Consider the following 13052-nt stretch of genomic DNA (forward strand, 5'->3'; position numbering starts at 1 on the left):
TACTTCTATAGTACCGCCCTGTGAGGTAGAGCCTCAGGGACTCCCTGGGTCCATCACTAAAGAGAGCCGTTTTCAGGAACCACATAGGGTACATCAATAGGAGTCATTACAGTGACCCTATGGCCCTCGGAGCCTTCCCCAAAGCAACTCACACTGACCACACTCAACTCACTACTGTCTGGAACATGAGGCAGCCGGCTGAGGGCAAAGGGCAGGCAACTGAGCGTTTGGGGAGCAAAAGCACAGCTAAGAGGCCAGAGTGGTCGGGGGAACTCATAGAGACTGCCCTCCTCCTCATCCCTGGGTCCAGGAGGGGAACCCAAGGAAGTCACTTATCTGGCTGGAATCCCACATAGGCATGGGAATGACTGGGGATGGAGTCCCTGAGGTTTTGCTCCTCCTGCCACAGCTGCCAGGAGTCAGCAGCACCTAACTGGGCACAACTGTGCGCCGAGAAGGGGTCACGTGCTATTCCGCTGACCTCTCACCTGCATCCTGAGCCCCAGCTCAGCCCTGAGCCTCGGGCTCTGGGCCACGGTGATGGGTGCCAGCACGGACCTAGTAAGTCAGACAGGCTCGTGCCCTTCAACGGGTGCGCTGCACCGTGGGCCTGCCTCTTGGAAGAGGAAGGGGAGGAGAGGGAAGAGCTAGCCTGCGGACACTTCCTCGGGGCTGGCAAGCGAGTGCTGCTTGTGAAAACAGGCATCCTGGCCACCGCAGCCCACGCCCCCAGGGTGGCCGAGCATGAAGACCCACCTCCAAAACGAGTCAGCAGAAGGGGAGGGGCGGCACACTGCCTGTAAAGGGCCAGATGGCAAATGATTTAGGCTTTGTGGGCCATATGGTTTGTGACAGTCAACTCCCGTTTGTAGCGCAAAAGCGGCCGCGGCCGATGTGGAAAGCAGCGAGGGCAGCTGTGTTCCAGCAACACTTTTATTGTGAACGTTAAGATTCAAGTTTTAGATCCTGTTCACATCACAAAATTGTCTTCCTGTGATCTCTCAAGCACTGAAAAACATAAAAATTACGCTTAGCTCACAGGGAATAAGAAATAGGCAGCAGGCCAAATATAGGTCATAGACTGCTGACCCCAGAGGTGAGGATGACGCTTCTCTATCTTTAGTGAATCACCAGGGCTAGAGGGCTTTCTTGTGAAAATGCAGATTCGGACCCAGCAGGTTGGGAATGGGGCCCGAGACTGTGTATCGCGAACAAGCTTCCAAGTGATGCTCATCCTGCAGGTCTCAGGACCATATTTGAGGGGTAAGAGGTTAGGAGACTACTTTCGGAAGGTCTTGGAGCCCAGTGTACTGAGCAGTCTGCCTGGAAGTGTAACTCCTCTGGAGCCTCCCTACCTGCTAGCGGGTGCCTGAAAGGGAAGGAGGCCGGCGGTGTGCTGGCAATAAGCCCTCTTTGCGGGCGGAGGGCTGGGGCGTGTCCACATGCTCAGACCTCAGGTCATGCTAACCGGGCAACATTGCCCACCACGTCCCCTGGGCCTGAAGCAGGAAATTTAGTGGGGAAGGATTTATTTGCTCTTTCACCAGTGTTTGCACATTCTTGATCATTTATAAACATTGGTTCTGAGGGACTCAAACAGTCTCAAGTCAAGTCTGAAAGAAGCCAGATCTCTGGAATTTAGTAAGGTACAATTTACTTGGACTGGTGGGGAGGGACCCAAATCTAGGAAAATTAAAACTGCTAAGCCTGCAGTTGCTGAAAGCCCCCAATTTGGGGTGCTGTGACAGGAAAAAAATGTATTCAAAATCCCCCAAGGTACAGGAGACTTCTCTAGGGCAGGGCCTGACAGATGCAGGGTCAGGAAATGGAGAGGCCACCCTAATTAATAGCGCACCAGCAAAAGGCACTGGAATTAAAAGGTGTTTGGAGAGATCTTCTCGCCTTTGACAATGGAAGGTCAAGTCTACGCTCCGGAGACCAGCCCTCATCACTCTGGTCTCTTTCCCCCCGCCACAAACAGTGGAGGCCTCCCAGGCCTCCCCTTTGTCCACTGGGTTCCAAGGAAAATAATTCTTTTTGATGGCTGACTCAGGTGCACTGTCCAGCGGCTTCATTAATGAGGAACTTATATCCTCTAAGCGTTGGGAGTGGGTGGGGGGAGGCAGCTATTTTCTCATATAAAGCCCATACCTTCTTCCTTGGGCTTTTAAGACTTTCCAGCATTTGTCCCTGACTCCCACCTAGTGGCTTCTTCCAGTATTGCACAGGGACAAAGAGCCTCCCCACAACCAGCATACCAGCCTAGCAGGAGTCCCTTGGGACAGAAGCACAGGAAAGAGGGCTCTGACACCTACAACTCTCAAGTTCATACCTATAGTGGGGAGGGCAAGAAACACGCACTGGAAATTGGCTCACGTAGGCTTCACTTATTTCTTTTCTTGAAAAACAATCACCAAAATTCCCCTTTTCTAACATCCAGAAAGCCAAGATTTTCCTATAAAACTCCCATCTGTGACTTTTCAAAATGAACATGTTTGCCACACAAATACCCCACCCATCTCTTGCTCCTGGCCCTGAGCGGAGAACAGAGATACAGAGACGAATCGCAGGGCACGAGAAACTCAAGCTCACGGTTTATAATTCGTTCGTAAAACAGCTTCTCCCCACTTTTTTTTTTTGGTAACTCCTCTGGCTTTTCAATATGGTGAGCAGATTTGCTTCTCTGGCCGGAATGAAAGACTGCAGGCTGAACCTGGCGGGAACGTAGGGGCTTTGTGTGAGGCGCGGGGAGCTGAAGGAGCCGCCATCTGTGACACGGTGGCGGCACTGACGACGGGGGTGGCCGTGCACCCTCCTGGGCTGGTCTTTTTGTTTCTGGAGAGACTGGTTAAGAAGGTAGCTGAGGGCATGCGAACACCTGATGGACAGACTGACATAGGTCAGCACACACCCCAGAGAGGCCTTACTTCCCCAGACCAGCCAGGCCCAGAGGAAGCTGCCGATTCGGGGCCTCCCATTTCACGGCTCCAGAGATGACGACCTCGGCCGAGCCCCGACATGGGGCAGCTGTGCCTAGAGGGGCTCCCTAACCTGTCTCCACTTTGCAAACCTAAACGTCTAGACTGAGGAAGGCAGGGGCTGGTGGCTACCAGGGGGCCGCTCTATAGCCTTTAAACTGCAGGACTAGAATGAGTGGCCGGATCCTGCAGATGGACTGTCAGACCAGCTCTCATTTCCAGTAGGGAAACTGAATCCCAGAGGAGGGAAGAGAGGTTCACCCGTGGCCACATGCGAGTGGCAGAGAGTCGGCCTCTTGCCTCATCCCACACCGCCTCACCCTGGTTTGCTCCCCTCCACCTGCCCAAGCACGCAGACCAGGACACCTGCACCCTGGCTGAGGAGAGCATGGGCCCTCTGGGAGGCCACACCGACTCCACGAACGCTGCTTCCAGAGGGCGGCACAGAGAACAGCCCCTCTGGAGGGGCTCTGCCAAGCCCCCCTCCCACCCTGGAGCCCGGGCTCTGCCCTGACTTGCCCCCACTCCGCTGCTGCTGGGTTTACCTGCCTTTCTTCAGACTTCACCTTCAGCCCCCGAAGCCTCAGGTCTTCACCAAAAATCTCCCTGACCCACGTCCGAAGTAATGAAACAGTGGAACAGACTGACGCCTTGCAGATGACGAGTGTGTGTGCCCGACTATTAGAGAAGGCCCCAGAGCTGCTCCATCTGGAGACCCTGCCGGCTCTGGTATCACTTGGGCATCTCCCAGGAACCTGGGTCACACACACACCCGCCGCTCCCCCCACTAGCTGGCTGTTTCCCCAACCCTGCAGGGCCCACTGGAAGCTGGCTGACCAGCCCTTTACGGGCTCCACTCTCCCTGAGGGCTTCATCCCCCAGGTCACCACAGGCCTAGGAGGCAGCTGCAGGGAGAGGAAGGAGGTGGCCCCTTTCTGGAACTCAGCTCCATTCCCATCACAGCAGAGACGCTGCAGCCTTCCAGCCTGGGCCTCAGCTTCATCCTCTACAAGTCCTGACCCTGAGCTTGGCCCCGTCTGCCAACCATGAAAGAGGCTCACACTCTTCTGCTATCACAGGACAGCCTCACTGATGCTTCTCTGCAGGCCAGGCTCCGTGATCCCTGCTCGCCTTGGTCTCCAGGAACCTTTTCTATACAAGAGCCCCATCCGAAGCGCCTTGGCACTCCACCAACTTTCTGAGGCTAAGCCCAGAGTTCAGATACTGAAACTGTGCCCCATAGAGTTAACAGAAGCTGATAATAGAAATGATTGAACTTGTCTTACAGAACAACAGATAAGGGAACAGCTTGCTAAAACCCCTTTGCTTGTAAATTGCCTTCATTAAGTTCACTTGTTTTTTTTCTTTCTTTCTGTTTTCCTCCCTTTAATTGCATGCCGTCCCAGCTTCATACAGCCCAGCTGTTTTACAGGAACTTGGAGTCAGCTCTTGCCCAGTGTAAGCCGGCCAGGGACTGGTTGGCACCACCCTAAAACTGGGCCTGCACAGATGTCTGATGAATGGCCTTTTGACATCAAAGGACGGGAAAACTCCACCCTCAGATGATGCTAAGGGCCTCCACCTGGAATATGCAGACGCATTAACCCAGATGCACCTGCGCAGAACACCGATTTCCTCACTTTTTCCCTACTTCCAATCACCCCTCCCCTAAGACCACCCTCTCACCCCATAAACACTCCAACCCCCTCGCCTTCAGCGAGGCAGAGCTGAGACATATTCTCCTGTCTTCTCACTCACTTGGCTGTCTTGTGAATAAACTCTTGGCTATAAACCACAGCATCTCGGCATTTGCCCTGCTGTTCATCAGGCAAACAGACCTGGTTGGGTAACAGTTCTGCTCCTAGAACAGGGGAATCCAGGCCCTTTGTTCCTTTCTTCATTGAAGTCCCAGAGGGACCCCAGCTTAGAGAGCCCTGCACATACCCTTCCAGGCCTGAAGCCCACCCTTCCTCATTCTATTAGGGGCCAAGGAAGGGAGGACCCTGTTTTAGGCCCCAAAGCCCTGGAAACTTGCCCACCACCTAGCACCACTGAATCCTGGGCAGTTCTGTTCCATGGATACCTGTGTCTTTAGGATGAGCCTGGCTTGTTTGTAACTATTCCCAGGCCGAGAATCCCTGCTGCTGCCAGCCAATCTGTGTCCAGTCCTGCCAGCACCCAGCAAGGAGGAACCAGCCCCACTGTAAAGAAACAGCTGCCCACACATGGGCTTTCTGACCACTGTGCACTAGGACCACAGCTCCCTCACCGTTCAGGACATAAGGGCGGGGGCCTAGCACTAGTCTGCTCTGTGTTCGAACAGCCAACCGTTTCCCCATATCCACTGCAGCCTCTTCAGCAGCGCCTATTTCTGTGTGCTACAGCCGCCAGTATCTGTGACTGAAGATCCCAGTTACAGTTACTGTTCAACAGTAACAGGAGACCACGATCCCTACCCTCTCACCCCAGCTAATTATTGGCCCTTGGGTGTAGACCTGACCCAAGGGCAGCTAATCCAATGCAACAACCTTTAGAAAAATCTCTCCAAGGCAAGCATTCCCCCAAACATTGTAAACAGACCCTGAAACAGATCTGCAAATCTGAATGCAAGCTGTTTTCTGCAATGCATCTTGCAAAACCAACCACAGCTGAGCATAAATGAAAATCTTTAATTTCCATTTCTTTTGCAATTAACATTTCTTCATAGACCTGGAGGGCTTGGCTCAAAAATTACGAGTTAAGCCAATGAGATTCTTTCCTTCAGGGGTTAACACACACACACACACAAGAACTTGTCAGTCAACAAGAGTAAAATCACACCTAAAGGACATGTGACAGTTGCCCTGAGCTGTCTTCCTAAGGGCCATTATATTTCCCCCCCGCCCTCCGTCATGGTTCCTTCCCGACAGATGCCCCCCTCCCACTATGATCAGTGAAAGCACCAACACTGGTTCCCCAGCCTCCCTGGCAGCTATAGGGTATGCACATGTGAACAAGTCCTGACCACTGGGACCATATGAGAAGCTGGGGGTTTTCAGAGAAATCTTCTTCTCCAGTTTTATAAAAAGAGGACACATTCTACCTCTGGACACAGCTGTGTGTGTGTGTGAGGACAGGCTGCCCAGAACTGCAGTAGCCTTCTTGCAACTGTTAGGGGACATGCCTGAGGAAGAACCAACAGCCCCAGGATGGTGGGGAGAAAGAAAAGAAAAGCTGGAGCCCTTGAGGTCATCCCAGAGTCACTGATTTAACCCTGGGACTGCCCATCCTCTGGACATCTCGTTAGTGACATTTAAAACTCCTTACTGTTTATGCCACTTTCTGAGAAAGAATCCCAACTGACAGGTGTCATAAGGCAGGGTTGGATCACGCCAGGCCAGCATATGACAAAGCAGTAACAGGTTTATGATGAAGGAGAATACCAGAAACACCCAAGGGACGTACAGATACCATAAATGAGAAATGGGAAGGCACAAGGACTGCCTGCCTGAGCCCTCGAGCTACCTTGTTGGCTCCAATTTTAACTCACATGGGATTTTTTTTTTTTTTTTTTTTTTGGTAATAATTAAAGAGAGTCTCTGGTTTAAAGCAGTGCTTCAAACTTTAATGTGAATACGAATCACGTAGAAATGGTTCAGTGGATGGGGCAAATTCTAACTTTCTTTTCTTGAAGACAAGCTATCAAGTGATGCCACAACTGCTGGTCCATAGACCACAATTTGTACAGCAACATCTTCTGACTAAAAGTACCAGCCTAAGGCAATCTAAAACCAATCTAAAGAGGAGCAGTGGGTTTCTCCACGGTCTTGGATTCTATCTCCATACAGATAAGACCTGCTATGGAATGTGTGGGCCTTGTAAAATGACTTTAGGTCGCTGAGACCTAAAATACACACAGGTGGTCTCTGTCTAAAATCAAAACCTTAAACATCCAGCCCTGGTATCTTGGGATGTTTATATGAACTTCTGACCTCCCTAAAAGTACACCATTCACAGGTTGCTGATGGCCATAACTAACTCCAAAAGTTTTATGAATGCAACAACTTTTAGAAAAATCTCTCCAAGGCAAGCATTCCCTCAATCACTGTAAATAGCCCCCAAAACAGATCTGCAAATCTGAATGCAAGCTGTTTTCTGCAATGCATCCTGCAAAAACCAACCACCACATCGACTACTTTGGGATCAAAAATATTTTTTTAAGAATCTCTTTTGGTAAATTATAGAAGTTAGATCCACACTTCATGCCACACACCAAAAAGATTGAAGATGAATTCGAGCAAACCATGAGATACAAATCAAACTATAAACCTACTGGAGAGAGAATACAGGTGATTATTATTTGATCTAAGGTCAGGCAGGGCCTTTCTAGAAAGAAAAGAAAAAATTCAAACAGGAAAGACTGATAAAATTAGTTACAATACTTTTAAAGTCTTTGCCTTAAAAAACCACCATAAATAAACAACGTTTTAAAACAAAGTGAGGAAAAGAAATGCCACAAAGCAAAGGGGTAGTAAAAAGTCATTTAGACATAAGAAAAACACTAAAATCCTAATAGGGGTGGGGGTGAGAGAACACAAAATATTAACAGACCAGACTAGGGCAGGCACACCCAAGGGACTCAAGATGATCTGGGGGGGGTGTTCTGAAGAAAATATTAGAGCTATGAGCTATTTTCTTTTTTAAAGATTTTTTGCAGTACGCGGGCCTCTCACCACTGTGGCCTCTCCTGTTGCGGAGCACAGGCTCTGGACGCGCAGGCCCAGCAGCCATGGTTCACAGGCCCAGCCGCTCTGCGGCACGTGGGATCTTCCCAGACCAGGGCACGAACCCACATCCCCTGCATCGGCAGGCAGACTCTCAACCACTGCGCCACTAGAGAAGCCCTGATGTGGACCATTTTTAAAGTTTTCATTGAATTCGTTACAATATTGCTTCTGTTTTTATGTTTTGTTTTTTTGGCTGCCAGGCATGTGGAATCTTAGCTTCTGGACCAGGAATCGAACCTGCACCCCATGCACTGGAAGTCTTAACCACTGGACTGCCAGGGAAGTCTCTAGAGCTATTTCCTTAACCCGTCCTTTAAAAAGATTTTCTATCTGGGACTATGTTTTCTAATTTACATATATTAGGACAATTCTCCATATATGAATATATTTTGAGAATGAATTTTTTTCATATTGGGGTAAGAGATCAAAAGTTTGGAGACAATACAGAATATTAATAAGGTAATAAAAAAAATTTAGCCTTCCTACTAAAAGAAATGCAAAGACAAAATGAAGCCATTTTTCCTATGAAATTAGTAAAGGTATTTTTTCAATATTAGTGCTTGTTGTTGATCAGGATATACCTCAAACCCTGCCAATGAAAATATAAATGAGTAGAATCTTTCTGAAAAGTGGTTTGGAAAAATGTGTCACAAGGCTTAAAGATATTAATACCTTTGATCAGAGTTGCCAGACTTAGCAAACTGTATGAAACATACTTATTAAAAATTCATTGTTTACCTAAAATTCCAACTTAACAGACCATTCTGTATTTTGTCCGTTAACCCTGCTTTAACTCTATTATTCTACTTTCACGATTCTATCTGAAAATATTTTGATATAATGACAAATATTTCTAGACAAAGACAGTCTGTGCAGCAATGCCATATCATTAGTGAAAGATTAAAAATAATTTTAATTCAATATTAGAGAAATGGTTTCATAAATTCAGGCACATCTATACAAGGTAAAAATACAGTCACTGTAAATTATGTATTTGTAGTCTTTCTTTATCCCACTTCATACAGATATTCACAAGTTTTGCTGAAGAAATGTTCCCGTGTTTCCTGCCCTGTATCTGCTAGAGATGGTACATACTGTACAGTACACATGCACTGTCTCACCTTTCTAAAGTTTAATAAGTTCTGAGTTCTAAAATGCATGTGGACCCAAGGGTTTCAGACTGAGGAATTATGGACCTATCATTTTCTTGAAGCTTCATAAAATTTTCTGTGAACACTACAGCCTGAGTCAGTAGTACTTAGCAGGACTGGAGGGAGGGATGGGCGCCCATGCCAAGTGTAAAGTGAGCTGGAAAGCCGCAGCTGCAAAGAGAGGTGGGCGAAAGATGGCGAGACATGACAGGGGAGAAGCCAGTATCAACATCATACAGCTGCAAGTACGGTAACAGCCAGAGAGTTCCTCTCTAGCGAGGCAAAGGGGGAATCCTTCTGCCGTGGGAAAGAGAACTAAACTACCGAAGCCATCCCCCAGCAACTCCCAATCTGGTTAAAAGAGTGAGCGGAGAAGCAGGTGGGGACTTCTGTCCCATTATCAGCACAAGTATGAGAGGACCGCCAAGAACCGCCTTCACGTCGGGGAGGGATCAGGAGCCAACTTGCAAACCTGACCTGTAACAGGCCTACCCGAGACCCATCCAGCAACCTTCACCTTCCTCTCTGGGCATTATCGGTTGCTACTGTAATGAATTACCACAAACTTAGTGACTTGCAAAAACACAAATTCATTACCTTATAGTTCTGGAGGTCAGAAGTCTGAAATGAATCTCACTGGGCTAAAATCAAGCTGCTGGCAGGGCTGCTTTTCCCTTCTGGAGGCTCCAGGGGAGAGTCCACTTTTCCAGCTCCTGACAGCTTCCTGCATTCTTTGGTTCTTGGCCCTTCCACCTTCAAAGCCAGCAGCAGCGACGGACGACTCCTTCCCCCACCACATCCATCAGACACTGACTCTTCTGCCGCCCCCTTCCACTTATAAGGACGCCAGTGATTACACTGGGCTCACCTGGATAATCCAGGCTGCTCTCCCTATTTTAAACTCAACTGATTAGCAACCTTAATTCCACCTGCTTCCTTCCCCTTTGCCACATACAGTAACTTATTCACAGGTTCTGGCCATTAGGATGTAGATATCTTTGGAAGGCTGTTATTCTCCCTACCTATGGGTATGCTACAGAACTCCAGGCAGACAACCTATGTAATGAAAACGTTGAACAACACACTTAATGAATATCATAAAGAATTCTTGGGCTTCCCTGGTGGCGCAGTGGTTGAGAATCCGCCTGCCGATGCAGGGGATACGGGTTCGTGCCCCGGTCCGGGAAGATCCCACATGCCGCGGAGCGGCTGGGCCCGTGAGCCATGGCCGCTGAGCCTGCGCGTCCGGAGCCTGTGCCCCGCAATGGGAGAGGCCACAACAGTGAGAGGCCCGCGTACCACAAAAAAAAAAAAAAAAAAAAAAAAAAAAAAAAAAAAAAAAAAAAAAAGAATTCTTCGGTGTTCAGAGGAAGGCATGGGGATGAGACTGTACTGACAGACTCCCGAACAGGAGTAGCTAGGACATCTGGGGTATAACCTGTCTAATCACAAATGACTCGGCCTCCAGAAAAGAGGATCTCAACCTCCTTTGTCTGTGGTTTTCAACATCAACCCGCCCCTCCCAATTTAGTGGTCCTGTTCCTGTCATCCTATCTCTGTGCATACTTTCCAATTTTGAATCAGACCCACAGGACCTAGCTTTAGAAGACTGCAACCCAGCTTTCATCCTCAGGCTCCACTTAGGTAATAAATCACATGCTCCCTCTGGCTTCCCAGCCCTGGACCGGGTGCAATCCAGATCATTTTCAGAATGGAGTAGTTCCTTGCCTTACCCATTCCCAGATATTACTAGTCTTTTATTTATTTATTTATTTATTTATTTATTTGTGTGGTACGCGGGCCTCTCACTGTTGTGGCCTCTCCCGTTGCGGAGCACAGGCTCCCGACGCACAGGCTCAGAGGCCATGGCTCACGGGCCCAGCCGCTCCGCGGCATGTGGGATCTTCCCGGACCCGGGCACGAACCTGTGTCTCCTGCATCGGCAGGCGGATTCTCAACCACTGCGCCACCAGGGAAGCCCATTACTAGTCTTTTAAAGCTGACTGGCTGGTCTCCACAGGGAAGGAGATGGGTAACAAAAGCCATAAATTTACAGCTTTGGTTACTCATCTGCTTCCCTTAGAGACTAGCAGGTGTGCAGGATTGATCTAGAGAAGGCAGAAGGAGAGTCAGGAAACCTGCATTCCACTGTAGGGGCAGGAAGGACTTCTAGGGCAAGGTGGTCTGAAGAGTAGGGGCGGCAATAAAGGGATGGATGAGGCAACAAGGTTCTAGTTTGTTCTAAGAAACGAGGGGCATGGTGGGTTCAGCTGAAAATAGAGACCTCAGCTAGGGATTATAACACAGCAAATTGTGCACGTACTATCTGGGGGGAAACACCTTCCATGTTCGCTCTTCTCTGGCCCTGGATTTCCCCTTCTCAGGAGAACAACGGGAGGGCACAGGCAGGCTGACTGTGGAGCTTAAGCTGCCTGACCAGGCCCTACCCTTCTGCTGGGAAGGACCACCACCCACTGGGGGTTGGCCAAATCTGGACAGGAAGCAAGAAAAGACTGGAGAGTGCACAGATGAAATAAAAGCCCCGGGTGGTGGTGGCATGCCAGGGGCTCCGTGACCGTGTTCCCCACCCAGGCCATGGGCCTACTCACCAAGCTCTCCTCGCACCACTCCTTTATGTAGGCAGCTGTGGGGCCTGGGATCTGGCTCAGGAGGGCTGCTCTCTCCTGAGAATGCTCCAGCATCTCCAGGGCCAGCCTCAAGTCCTCGACGAGATGGAGCACTGAGAAGGGGTTCATGTAGGAAGCCGCGGAGGCCAGTCCAGGCTCACAGGTACCATCGCTAATATCTACCCCTGTGTTAGTGCCTGGAACAAGAGAGAGGCGGGAACCTTGGTAAGAAGGGTGGGCGCCACGGGCAAGGAACGGACAAACAGCAAAGTCAGTGAAAGGGGAGAGGAAAGGGATGGATACGGAGCCTAGAGGAACCACTTCTGCCTCAGCAGGATCACTCACAAAGTGAACTTTGCAGAAATCACCTTTCATCCTGGGTGGGGCATGAGAGAGGCACATGACTGCGCCCATTGGGACTGGCTTAAGGAAGCTCACACCTTCAGACAACTGCGAAAGCACAGCTAGACCTCACCCACGACCAAGGGCATGTGTGCTAAAATGGTGAGATGCCAGTCTTCAGCTCTGAGGTTAATCAATTTGTCCTCTTTTATGTTAATGTGGTAGACTGCACAGGTGGCCACCAAAAATCCGTCCCATCCTTGTGTGGGCATTCCACTGCCCTCATCCTGAGGTGGATGCTGACTCTGGGCTGGTCTAGTGACTTGCTCTGATCAACAGGATGCAGAGGAAGGGATGCTGTGTGGGGTCTGGTGAGGTTGAGTGAATCGAAATCTTTCTAGATCTTCCCACTTGGGAGATTGTATACCCTCTGACATACTCACACTTTTGACTTGTATTTATTCCTGTGTGTATCCATATCTCATCTCCCTTTATGGGCTGTGACGTCTCTGAGGGCAGAGCCCCCGTCATACTTAACTAACATAGTTATCATGCCCCCTGACCAGTAGATGGTGAAGGGGAATTGGACTGAATGTCTGTACATATGCTTGGATGAATAGTTAAGAGGAGAGTACCTGGATTTCCCCAGAGGTCTGGGATACTGGGTCATCTTTTTCTAAATTGGTTATGTCCCAGGCTTCCCTGGTGGCACAGTGGTTAAGAGTCTGCCTGCCAATGCAGGGGACATGGGTTCGAGCCCTGGTCCGTGAAGATCCCACATGCCGCGGAGCAACTAAGCCCGCACGCTGCAATGAAGACCCAACGCAGCCAAAAATAAAATAAATTAAAAAATAAATAAATAAATAAATAAATTGGTTATGTCCCAAATAGGACTCTTTTTGCCTTTCTAAACCCCACCATTAAAAAAAAAAAAAGTCTTCTTTGCATAATATGTACAGTGATATATTTTTCAGACCAAAACTGGGGCAACAGAGTCTAACAAAGGATTCCTGTTCTTCTTTCATCAGTAAGAAACACTTTAGAAAATATGGTTCATAGTGGAACTTCTAGGGCATTTGGATTGTTTATAAAACCAACAGAATAAAATATTTGAAGTCAGGACTCTTGCTGGAAAATGTGGGCTGTAGGGCTACCACCTCCATGGTTACACTGCAGGCCTGATGTCTA

The 13052-nt window shown here is 49.1% G+C and overlaps 1 protein-coding gene across 17 annotated transcripts in view; it reads right to left on the reverse strand.

Annotated features, from left to right (window-relative positions):
- The window catches only part of PPFIBP2 (PPFIA binding protein 2), a 149516-nt gene that overhangs the window by 88176 nt on the left and 48288 nt on the right, over window positions 1-13052 (reverse strand). For 14 of the 17 annotated variants that reach the window (XR_010841422.1, XM_067038715.1, XM_067038710.1 and 11 more), the window contains one exon: window positions 11505-11719. The exons of 2 other annotated variants lie outside the window; for them this stretch is intronic. Coding sequence is in view for 14 of the 15 variants with exons in the window: in XM_067038715.1 (XP_066894816.1) it covers window positions 11505-11719 (215 nt within the window). In the remaining variant the exon portion in view is untranslated. Of the gene's footprint in view, window positions 1-11504; window positions 11720-12499; window positions 12534-13052 lie in introns of those variants that run through there. One more of the 17 variants, XM_067038718.1, reaches the window with a different exon arrangement.

This window comes from Kogia breviceps, chromosome 7 (genome assembly GCF_026419965.1).
Source record: "Kogia breviceps isolate mKogBre1 chromosome 7, mKogBre1 haplotype 1, whole genome shotgun sequence".
Classification (NCBI taxonomy): domain Eukaryota; kingdom Metazoa; phylum Chordata; class Mammalia; order Artiodactyla; family Physeteridae; genus Kogia; species Kogia breviceps.